The 12,874-nt window shown below is 43.7% G+C and overlaps 1 protein-coding gene across 9 annotated transcripts in view; it reads right to left on the bottom strand.

Annotated features, from left to right (window-relative positions):
- The window catches only part of exoc7 (exocyst complex component 7), a 46,454-nt gene that overhangs the window by 12,949 nt on the left and 20,631 nt on the right, over window positions 1–12,874 (bottom strand). For 3 of the 9 annotated variants that reach the window (XM_072241912.1, XM_072241913.1, XM_072241915.1), the window contains 3 exons: window positions 9,232–9,300; window positions 3,286–3,431; window positions 742–894 (listed from right to left, as the gene is read on the bottom strand). In XM_072241912.1, the coding sequence (XP_072098013.1) occupies window positions 742–894; window positions 3,286–3,431; window positions 9,232–9,300 (368 nt within the window). Of the gene's footprint in view, window positions 1–741; window positions 895–3,285; window positions 3,432–9,231; window positions 9,301–11,177; window positions 11,271–12,874 lie in introns of all 9 variants that reach the window. The other 6 variants (XM_072241909.1, XM_072241910.1, XM_072241911.1 and 3 more) reach the window with 3 other exon arrangements.

Raw genomic sequence — 12,874 nt, 5'->3', positions numbered from 1 at the left:
GCTTCTGTACCTCCTTCCCGAGGGTAACAATGAGAACAAGTCATGTCCTGGGTGGTGGGGGTTCTTAAAGATGGACACTGCCTTCTTAAGGAACCGCTTCTTGAAGATGTCTTGGATACTACAGAGGTTAGTACTCATGATGAAGATGACTAATTTTACAACTTTCTACAGGTGTACTGTGGAGAGCATTCTGACTGGTTGTATGGCTGTCTGGTGTGGAGGGGCCACGGTACAGGGTCAGAAAAAGCTGTAAACACAGCCGGCTCCATCATGGGTGCCAGCTTCCTCACCATCGAGGACATCTTCAAAAGGCAATGCTTCAAGAAGGTATGTCCATCATGGAAGACCCTCATCATCCAGGACATGCCCTCTTCTCGCTACAACCATCACTTTCCTTAGGTGCACAGATGTATATTGGCTGGTTACACACACCAGCAGCACCACCTCTTCCTGCTGTGCACTAAACCTCAGCCAGGGCCAGGTAGCCGCTTAGCCTCTCAGTTGCATTGTACACGTACAGGGAGATAGTGCTTTCAGGCCCCATCCAGCCAGTAGGTTAGATGCCAGCAACACACATCAAAGTTGCTGGTGAACGCGGCAGGCCAGGCAGCATCTCTAGGAAGAGGTAGAGTCGACGTTTCAGGCCGAGACCCTTCGTCAGGACTGCCACCCCCCCCAGTACGTTAGATGCCATTGCCGCACCCCCCCACCCAGTACGTTAGATGCCATTGCTGCCCTCACCTGAAGCACCTGATCGAACTCCTGTTTCATCAGCTTGAGGTGCTTAAGGATGGGGAATATGTTTAGGACCGCAGAGTAATCATGCCGCATGATAGCTCGGCGTGCCGTGGACACGATGTTGTCTCCTTCTACCATAAGGGAGTCCAAAGCTTCCTGTAATAGGAATGAAGTGAATTCAGTCAGAGGCTCCGATACGCAGCAGGAAGACCTCCATCCTTCCCTCAAACACTAACAGGTTCACCAGAAATACTATTGACAGGACTACAACCAGCACTTTTAACAATTTCACAGAACCATCACCTGGAGACAGAGTGTTATATAACATGGAGACCGGCTCTTTGGCCCAGCTGCTCCCTACCAACCAGATACCCCATCCAGATCAGTCCAGCAGCCAGTGTTTGGCCTAGAACTCTCACACCTCTCCAAAAACCAGATACCCCATCCAGATCAGTCCATTGGCCAGTGTTTGGCCCAGAACTCTCACACCTTTCCAAAAACCAGATACCCATCCAGATCAGTCCATTGGCCAGTGTTTGGCCCAGAACTCTCACACCTCTCCAAAAACCAGATACCCATCCAGATCAGTCCATTGGCCAGTGTTTGGCCCAGAACTCTCACACCTCTCCAAAAACCAGATCCCCATCCAGATCAGTCCATCGGCCAGTGTTTGGCCTAGAACTCTCACACCTCTCCAAAAACCAGATATCCATCCAGATCAGTCCATTGGCCAGTGTTTGGCCCAGAACTCTCACACCTCTCCAAAAACCAGATATCCATCCAGATCAGTCCATCGGCCAGTGTTTGGCCCAGAACTCTCACACCTCTCCAAAAACCAGATATTCATCCAGATCAGTCCATTGGCCAGTGTTTGGCCCAGAACTCTCACACCTCTCCAAAAACCAGATATCCATCCAGATCAGTCCATTGGCCAGTGTTTGGCCCAGAACTTTCTACACCTTTCCAAAAACCAGAGAAAATCTGCAGATGCTGGAAATCCAAGCAACACACACAAAATGCTAGAGGAACTCAACAGGTCAGGCAGCATCTATGGAAAAAGTACAGTCACCGTTTTGGGCCGAGAGCCTTCAGCAGGACTGGAAAAAAAGGCTGAGGAGTAGATTTAAAAGGTTGGGTGGGGGGGGGGGGGTTAAATCACATACACATACATACACATATATATATATATACACACACACACATCACTATATACAACCCCATAATTCATTTTCTTGCAGGAATACATTGTAAATGCAAGAACTGTAACAGAATCAATGAAAGACCGCACCCAACAGGACAGTCAAACAACCACTCAGCAAAAGACAACCAGCTGTGCAAATACAAAAGAGAAAGATGTAAAAACAATAAACAATAAATATGGAAAACACGAGATGAAGAGTCTTTGAAGGAGAGTGGATAGGTTGTGTGAGCTGTTCAGTGATGCGGTGAGTGAAGTTAATTGAAATGATCCCCACTGGTTCGAGGGGCTGAAGGTTGCAGGGTATGAACTGTTCCTCAACCTGGTGGTGTGGGTATTCAGGCTGTTGAGTCTACTCCAAATTCAATCATGGCCAATTTATTATCCTGCTCAACCTTCTCTAGCCTTCTCCCTGTAACCTTCAACATCCTTACTAATCAGAACATATCAAACGCCGCTTTAAATCTATCCAATGACTTGGACTCAGCAGCTGTCTGTGGCCATGAATTCCACAGATGCACCATCCTCTGGCGTACACACCACCCTTTGTGTAAAAAAAGTTCCAACTCAAATCCCTATTAAATCTCTCCCCTCTCACCTTAAACCCGTGACATCTAGTTCTTGATTCACCAGTCCTGAGAAAGAAACTAAACCCCTATAAGATCACCTCTCAATGTCCTAGCCAGTCCAACCTCTGCCTGAAACTCAGTCGACAGAACAGCAGCATAGTGGTTAGCATAATCACTTTACAGTGCCAGTTATCACAAACAGGGTTCAATTTCTGTTGCTGTCTGTAAGGAGTTTGCACGTTCTTCCCATGACCACGAGGTTTTCCTCTGGGTTTCTTGTGCATTCCAAAGACGTACGGTTAGGGTTAGTGAGTTGTGGGAGTGCTATGTTGTCAACAGAAGCATAGTGACACTCACTTAATTCAGCATAATACTTGCAGACTTGATACAAACAATTCACTGTATGTTTCAGCGTACATGTGGCAAATAAAGTTAATTTTTATCTTTCTCTCTCTAATCCAGGCATCATCCTGGCAAATCTCCTCTGTACCCTCCCTAAAGTTTCCAAAGAGGCAACAATATATCTTCCTACAAAGAGGTTCTGGTATCAATTGTTTGGCGACAATAAAGTATTTAAAGTAACAAAATCTGAACACACTATTCTAAGTGTGCTCTAACCAGTTTTATAGAGCTGCAACATTACCTGATGTTTCTTAAACTCAATCCCCTGACCAATGAAGGGCAACATGCTATCCCTCTTCTTAACCACACTATCAACTTGCACAGTAACTTTGATGTAATGGAGAGAGAGCAGTAAAACGAGGAGCAGTGAGATCCCACCTGTATCAGGGAGTCAAAAGTTCTCTTCTGGTGGTGCTCCGGGATAATCTCCGTCAGTAACTGGTACTCACTCTGGGCCAACTTCACAAACGCGCTGATACAGTGAATGTAAGAATCAATTTCACTGTCCATTATGTCATCCTTCCCTGAGATAAACCGGAAAATGTAAAGAATCCAGGGAAAACAAAAAAGCAGAGACATTCCCGATACAAGTTTAGCATTCACACAGTCATCAGGGAGGAGCTACAGGAGCCTAAAAATATACACTCAACATTTTAGGAACAGCTTCTTCCCCTCTGCCGTCAGATTTCTGAACAGTCCATGAACACTGCCTCAGTATTTTGCTCTCTTCTTGCACTACTTATATTTCTTATTGCAGCATACTTTTATGTATTACACCATATTGCTGCTGCAAAACAAACTTCACAACACGTCAGTGATAATAAACCCGATTCTGATTTATCCTGCCTGAGCTTCCGGTGACAGATCCCATTATCCCCATCCCGGTGACACATCACATCACCCCCATCCCGGTGACAGATCACATCACCCCCATTGGCTGGTGACAGATCACATCACCCCCATCCCGGTGACAGATCACATCACCCCCATTGGCTGGTGACAGATCACATCACCCCTATTGGCTGGTGACAGATCACATTATCCCCATCCCGGTGACACATCACATCACCCCCATCCCGGTGACAGATCACATCACCCCCATTGGCTGGTGACAGATCACATCACCCCTATTGGCTGGTGACAGATCACATTATCCCCATCCCGGTGACACATCACATCACCCCCATCCCGGTGACAGATCACATCACCCCCATTGGCTGGTGACAGATCACATCACCCCTATTGGCTGGTGACAGATCACATTATCCCCATCCCGGTGACACATCACATCACCCCCATCCCGGTGACAGATCACATCACCCCCATTGGCTGGTGACAGATCACATCACCCCCATCCCGGTGACAGATCACATCACCCCCATTGGCTGGTGACAGATCACATCACCCCCATTGGCTGGTGACAGATCACATCACCCCTATTGGCTGGTGACAGATCACATTATCCCCATCCCGGTGACACATCACATCACCCCCATCCCGGTGACAGATCACATCACCCCCATTGGCTGGTGACAGATCACATCACCCCTATTGGCTGGTGACAGATCACATTATCCCCATCCCGGTGACAGATCACATCACCCCCATTGGCTGGTGAATGCCAAGGCAATGTACCAACAGACAACACCTACTGATACTCGGGAGGGGGACTGAGATGGTGCTGGGAATGGCTTGGGAGACAAGGGCAGCCAGGAGGGCTACCTCCGGCTGTGGGCAGGTTATGTTGGCCCCACTCGTGGGCTGTCCCCAGAATATCCTTCAGGTACTTTGGTTCTTAATGCAAACTGCATGTTCTGATGCTTTCGTGATAAATAAATGAATCCGAATCAGAGGGCGGGGGAGAGAAGGAAAGAGTACAGAACACAGGCAGGAAACATTTTGAAGGCTTAATCACTGTGTCTGATCCAGGCTGCTTATGCACAGAGAATCCACTGACTTTAACTGAGCCAACTTTTTGCCCATGCCCAAGATTATATTAATTTTAGAAATGACATTTAACACAATATAGGCACAAATATATTGCGAGGGAGCCCAAGACTTTTGCACAGTGCTGCAGTAATTTTATGCATTGTACTGTACTGCTGCCACAGAGAAAAACAAATTGCATGACTTACATGAATGATGATTAACCTGATTCTGATATGGGTCTCTACTGTGGACTGAGAGTGGGAAGGGGGCAGAAACAGGGTTAGGAAAAAGGGAAGGGAGAGGGGAGGGAGCAGGAAGCACCACAGAGACATTCTGTAATCATCAATAAATCAATTGTTTGGAATCAAATGATCTTGCCAGGTGCCTCAGGGCTGGGTGTGTCTGCACGTGCCTCCACAGCCCCTGGCATTCCTTTTCTGCTACTTGTTCCACACCCCTCCCACGGCACTCTACCCTCGCCATTCCCAAATCGTTTGCTTCCGCCAAATTTACAAACTTGCTCTCTGCTCCTCGTTGACAAGTACAGTACTGTGGAAAAGTATTGGGCACCCTAGCTATAGCAGGAATTCAGCAGGTCAGGCAGCATCTATAGAGGGGAATAAACAGTCGATGTCTCAGGCTGAGACCCTTCATGATGAAAAGTCAACTGCTTATTCCCGTCCACGGATGCCAAGCTTGCCATATGTGCATTTCCAATAGCGATCGCGGTTTAACCACAAGGACCATGAATAAAAACAGTAAGAAAAAAACTGAAGAAACTCAGGAGTCAAGCAGCATCTGTGGAAGAAAAGGAATCAATGGAGACCTACATCAAAACAGTAAATGCTAGTAATATCCATGTGGTCAGGCAGCATCACTGCATAAACAAAAAAGTCAATACTTCTTGCTGAAGACCTCTCACTAGAAAGGGCGAAAGCAAGATTTAAGCTAAAGAGGGTGAAGAAAGCAAATTGGAATGCCCACGCTAGGCAGGAGATCAAGACAGACTGAAAGAACAAGTTGTAGTGAAAGCTGGTTAATTGTGGTTGATTTGTTTGAATTAAAAAGGGATGAAAGTAATAGAACGCCAGTGGATATACCTCATTAGGAATTTGAGGAGATTTGGTACGTAACCAAAAACTAGCAAATTTCTACAGTGATACCGTGGAGAACATTCGGACTGGTTGCATCACCGTCCGATATGGAGATGCCAATGCACGGCATTGAAAGAAGCTGCAGAGGGCTGTAGACTCAGCCAGCTGCATCATGGACATCTGAAAACAGGGGGAGTCTCAAAAAGGCAGCATCCATCACGAAGGACGTCCCCTCTTCTCATTACTACCATCAGGGAGGAGGTACAAGAGCCTGAAGACATAAACTCAACATTTTAGCAACAGCTTCTTCTGCTCCACCATCAGATTTCTGAATGATCTATGAACCTAAGCACACTACCTCACCATTTTCCTCTCTGCACTATTTATGTATCTGCTCATTGTCATGTTTATGTACTGCCGTGTCCTGCCACTGTGAAACAACAAATCTCCTGACACTGTAATGTCTGCAATAATAAAGCCAATTCTGATCCAGCTTCTACACACATGTGCCCGAGGCATCTGTTGACACATTTCTGTCAAAGTCAGAACATAATTTAGAATGTGTGAAACCAGCACTGAGGGAAGCACTTCACTCACTCCCTACACAGTTCACCTCATCTCTTAGTCACCATTCAACGAACAAAACCACATCACCCCAGGTTTTCTCACGTAACCAGCCACTGGCGAAGGAGATGATATCCAACAGATTTACTTCTCGGTGACGCCTCTGACTTCTGAAGTCACTTGTGCGGCTTGCGTGTTACACTTTACTGAGAGGGGGGAAGTGGTAATTGTCCCACTAACATCATGTTGAGGTGGTACAACCGCAAGGCACAGCTTCTCACTCATTACTCCCCTTTCATCAGATTCAATCACAGATTGGGGAGTATGCTCTTTCTAAATTACAAATATCATTGTAATGAAATGAACAATCTTGTGTATCCAACAGCAAAGCACGCTGAACTGTTTTCATTTTCTGTGTACTGGCTGTTTCGGGTTTGGTTAATACTCGTAGAAAATGGAACACTACAGCACAGTACAATTTCAGCCCATGATGTTGTGTTAAACCTTTAACCTACTCTAAGTTCAATCTAACCCTTCCCTTCTCTGTAGCCCTCTATTTTTCTATCATCCATGTGCCCATCTAAGAGATTCCTAATGTATCTGCCTCTACCACCACCCCGGCCATGCACCGTGCACTGTCACAATCATCACCATGTGCCGTATCGTATGATGGTCTTCCATCTGTCTTTAATCTGAGAAGTTCTAACAAACTCTTCAAAATTTTTGCCTGTCCATCGCTTGATGTAACTCATGAATGTCATGTGCCAATGACAGCGATTTTTCCCATCACTGTGAGATGTTTGAGCTTTTCTTTCCTCAGTAAGTCCCAGAAATTCCAGCTGCTGTTTTCTGACTGATGATATCAGATCTCTTCGTATTCCAGCTTTTCACAACACTTCCTCATCTGTCCTTCCATGACATTTTCATCATTCTCAAAAACTACTTATCTGCAGTTTCGAGTCTCCCTCACTCGGCATTGATTTTGTCCAACATTTGTTTCCACATGTTAGTATGAAATGAACGAAGCACCACAACACTGAGTTTCTTACCCATAGAAATTAAATTATTCTTGAGTATCTTGTTCAAAAATGCTCAAACATGCTGTTAGCAATCCAATCCTCCTCCCAATTCCATCGTCAGCCCTACATCACATGTTATCATGCTCCCCAAGTAACTGAACTTCACTATCTAGCAACACCGAGCGTCATAGGAAGTCATTCCTGCCTGTGGCCATCAAACTTTACAACTCCTCCCTTGCAGGGTCAGACACCCTGAGCCAATAAGCTGGTCCTGGACTTATTTCATAATTTACTGGCATAATTTACATATTACTATCTAATTATTTATAGTTTTATTACTATTTAATTATTTATGGTGCAACTGTAACGAAAACCAATTTCCCTCGGGACCAATAAAGTATGACTATGACTACCTGATGTGGGCTGAAAGGGTAGTATAAGAGCAAATATGAAACATGGTCACATTTTACATGAAACAGAGTAGGACATGCAGCAGCAAATACGTGCGTAGCTAATCCGCACACAAAAAGAGATAATGACCAGAGAAACATTTTTTTATTGGGTCTTTAATATGAACCCTTGGCTTAGCATTACACTTCCAAAACTCCCCTAGTACTACAGGATTGTGTCAGCCCACACCTGGGGTATGACAAGCCCACGATCTCCAGACTCGCGCAATGATGCCATGGAGCCATAGCTGACGCAGAGGCAAAATACCAGAGCAACCATCAGAGTAATTTACACCTACATTACAACTGTACAAGTGGGGACGCTCCCCGCACTCAAAGAACACCAGCAGCATGAAGTGCGGCTGTCAGGCTCTTGCCCTGTCACGAGGAGCTGGTTCAGATTTACTTAACGGTTCCCACTCAGCACTACAGAAGTCAGTATACTGCAGATTGTACCGGGGAAGCTGTCGCACAACATGAATAGTGCTTTGCCGCAAATACTTTCTGTTAAACGACATTGAACAGGATCTGGCTTTCGTTAAATCTAAGCCATCATCTTGCTTGTAAACTTCAATGCAAGGAAACAGTTTAAAGCTAACACCATACATCAGATTTCTGAACAGACCGTGAACACAAGATCACTACCACTCTTTTTGAATGACTTACTTTTATATATTTCTTGTTGTAACTAAGTGATTTTCATGTATTACACTGCACAAAAAAATTTCATGACACGTTAGCGATAAAAAACCTGATTCTGACCTACATCTCAATTCCTATGACAAGCCAAAAACAAAAGACAAGAGACAATGTTGTTATATTATAAAGAACTGCTGTACGTTTAGGGAACTATTACCTAGCGCCTATATAGTAGACACCATTCGTCCATTTTCAGATGGAAGTGGTGCCCAACACGCATCGTAAAGACTCAGCAATGAAGAGGCAGCGAAGAGTAGAATAGCAGCCTCACCATCCTTCCCTGGAAGAAATGGACCCTGCAAGCCTCAGTAGACTCTACTACCCCTTCAATCACCGCTCAGTGAGAGCTGGAGGAGAGGGAACAGGAAATGGAGGTGATGAGCAGCCAAGAAAGGATATGGAGATGAAAAGAGGTCAAAGACTTGGCATGAGAGAAAAATGGATGCCAGGTAAATTATTCAGCAATTGAAAACTTGAACTGTTATTTCCATGCTAAAACTAAAACATTGTTAAACAAAAAAAGTCGAAGGAGCTTTGCTTTTTTTGTTCTGAAAGTAATAGGCAACTTACCCATGGGAGTGCCATGCTTCTCATTCAGCGGCTCTGAGAGATGTTTAACTCGCAACTCGTGATCATGACCTGCTCAGACGTTAATTAGCAGAAATAGAAGGAGTTGATCCAGAGCTGCTGAAAGGACGGACTATGGGCACATATGGAAATTCTCAAGGAAAACCCTCCCATCAGTCGTCAGGCTTTAGGAAGGAGTGCAATCCAACAAGATACTGATTAATCTTTTAATCCAAATTTTACGTAGCATTTCATTTTGGACTTTTCGTTTTAAGGAAAATTCAGAATGTAATTTGTACAAGGCTTGGTCCGAGATCCCAAATTCAGATCCAGGAGGCAGCTGAAAGATATTCAAATCTCTCTGCAACCCTATTATAACTTACATCTTCCTGATTTTCCTAAGTTACCAAGGTGATGTGGATCAGGAGGCAACAAAAACTGGGCCAAGAGACACAACTTATCACCCACTTTAACAAATTCCCATTATGAACGACCATTGGAAATCCACCATATAAACTCATCTCACTTGATAACAGCTGCCTACCACTGATGTTATGAGGCATCCATTTGAAGAGATGCAAGATTTGTTAATACATCAAATCCCTACAAATGCAAACTTACAAAGTCGCTAAAAGTTTACTAGACATTTTAGTCTAACATACTCAAAAGATAATTGGCAGGTCAGCTTTTTTGAACTATGCTCCTAAACTGTAGAATTCAATACCTAAAACTATAAGGGATGCAAGCTCAGTCGACACTTTTAAACACCAGCTCAAAAACCATTTACGTAACCTTGCTTTTAACTAACATCTGTCTTTTATTTGCATATTTTTATTTTTTATTTTACTTTTCGTATTTACATTTTTATCCCAAAGAAACACACTTTGGACTACATCATCTGTATGAAAAGTGTTCAATTAATAAAGTGGTTATTATTATTTCTAAAACAGATGCATTCAGAAATAATTAGCTATAGAATCTGCTGCACCGTTAAGTGTTACAAATCCTCCCGCGGATCTGGAATTCTACCTGTTACTGGTTACATACAATTTATCTGTCCTGCCCTGGAATCTACTCTACCATTTTAGAACACACTCTCATCACCGCCAGTGACATATCTGGCCCAGGCTTTGAATCCTATCTGCTAACTGTGGTCAAGAATCCTTTCCATTTGATATATTCCTTCTCAGCTTGTCAACAAATCATCTCGTACCCTATCCTCTTTCGAACATTGAAACAGTACAGCACAGTACAAGTTCTTCAACCCATGATGTGATACTGGCATTCTAACTTACTCTCACATTAATCTAACCCTCCCTCTCTCATAGCCCTCCATTTTTCTTTCATCCATGTGCCTATCGAAGAGTTTCTTAAATGTCCCAATGTATCTGCCTCTACAACCACCCATGGCAGGATATTCCATACACGTACCAGTCCCCATGAAAAAACACTACCTCACACATCCCTAATACTTCCCTTGAAATTATGTCCCTTCATAATAGCCATTTCCACCCTGGGGAAATAAAATCTCTGGCTGTCCACTTTATGCCTCTTATCATTCTGTACACCTCTATAAAGTCACCCCTCATCCTCCTTCACTCCAAAGAGAAAAGCCCTAGCTCGCTCGACCTTTTCTCATAAGACATGCTCTCTAATCCAGGTAGCATCCTGGTAGATCTCCTCTGCCCCTTCTCTAAAGCTTCCATCTCCTTCCTTTCTCGGTCCACACCAATTCTATAAGCAACCACTGGGCTTAGACCAAGCCAGGAACTGTCCAAAATAATTCTCAGCAGATGTTTGCAAGATTGAAACTCCGATCCAAAGTTCCAGAGGCAGAGATTGGATACGGTGTGTGGAAAGTGCTCGAGTTAGAATTGCTAGGAAGCAGCGGTTGTGTTAATGAAGAGCAAGGCAGAAAGAAGCATGTCCAGGGTCAAGGAAATGATTACCTTCACTGGGAGTGAGATTAGAAACACCCTTTTTGCCATCCAGCCCATGCTGAGAATATTGTTTCAGAAGGTTCTGAGCCTTACGAATTGTGCCTGTTACCACAGTGATGCAGAAAAGACAAGACCTCGGCAAATCAGTGAGAAACACCAGATCCCTGCCACCAACACCACACTACGACCAGAGCAATTGCTAGTAAACTCTGACACCAAGACAGATGTTAAAGCAAAACAAAAAAAAGCTACTTAAAACAGATATCACAAAAACTTAAGAACAGAGTAAATCATTAAAAAATTAGATCAGTGTTTAACAATCTTAAAAATGTAACATTCCATTTAAAATAAATCTCTACCAACAATTCATAAACCTTTGACTACAACTAAATAATATTTCTAATCACTTGTTGGCTGCATGTTCGGAACCCGCCAATTCTTCCTCACGCAGACTTTTTGTCCAATTACAAGAAAACTTTGGAGAAACATCAAAAACATTGCGTACGACTTCCAGCTCTTCGACATCCAGGGGCACGACTTGCAAACTTGAGCTTGCAAATGCCAGAAGTTCCCTTTAATGCCATGAAAAGATGTTCTATATTCTAAAACTGTACACTCAACTTTAACACTGCACTAATTTAAATCATTAGTCGGAGAATTAAGACAAGGTACTAACAGAACTGACTTTGGATGGAGAACTGATCTGTCTAAATAGCTCTGGTCAGCGCCATACCTGTCCAGTTTGTAGAGTTAAAAATTTAACTTTCACACTGCCGCCACCTACCTAACTGTTCTCATTACCTTTTACACTCATTAGCAGGATGGAGTAGGTAGTCTATTCCTGCTATCTTTCACGTTCTACCAGTCTATTGGTACTGGAACAATAGTATTAACATGGGAGATGCCAACAGGCCCAATAAACTGATTAGAAAGGTTGGCTCTGTTATCGGAGTCAAACTGGACACACTGGAGGCTGTGGTAGAACAACGGACCCTACGGAAAATGCTGGCCAGTCTGGACAATGTTTCTCACCCTCTGCACACCACCTTGGCTGAACAGAGGAGCACTTCTAATAACAGACTAAGACAACTGTGCTGCTCCTAGGAGCGATATGAGGTCATTCTCACTCTTGGCCATTAGGCTCTATAATGAGTCACCTATAGCTGAGGAAGTGATGACCCCTCTTGTTAGACTGTTTGAGGTAACTTATATTTTTTATTTATTTGTTTTACTTCTCTTCTAGTATAGTATATCTGTGCACTTGTAATGCTACTGTGACACTGTAATTTCTCCTGGGATCAATAAGTATCTAGCACTTCCATCTTCAACATCACCACCAGATATTAACAATCCTTCAAATGACAGGAAATTCCAATTCTGTAATAAAACTCCATTGACAAGTGGTGATGAATCAAATTAAAATATGAAAGTCCCCATAGCAATTGACCAGGGTTAAAATGATGTGTGAGGTGTATGTCACTCCGATCCCACAGCCATCTGGCTGCTTGTATGCCTTTCCCTCGGTCCTGGATGAGGATCTAACACACAAAAATGAGACAAAGTTATTTTTTTTTTTAAACCATCTCTAAAGCAACCTATTAATGTCACAAACTGCCCACTGCAATCTCACCCACCTATCTGTGGTAAAACATGGACAAAATAATCCCAAACTGCAAAAATTTTAATTTCTCCAAAGTTTTCAGACG

Source organism: Mobula birostris, chromosome 24 (genome assembly GCF_030028105.1).
Source record: "Mobula birostris isolate sMobBir1 chromosome 24, sMobBir1.hap1, whole genome shotgun sequence".
Classification (NCBI taxonomy): Eukaryota; Metazoa; Chordata; class Chondrichthyes; order Myliobatiformes; family Myliobatidae; genus Mobula; species Mobula birostris.
This window is presented reverse-complemented; position numbering and strand designations above follow the sequence as displayed.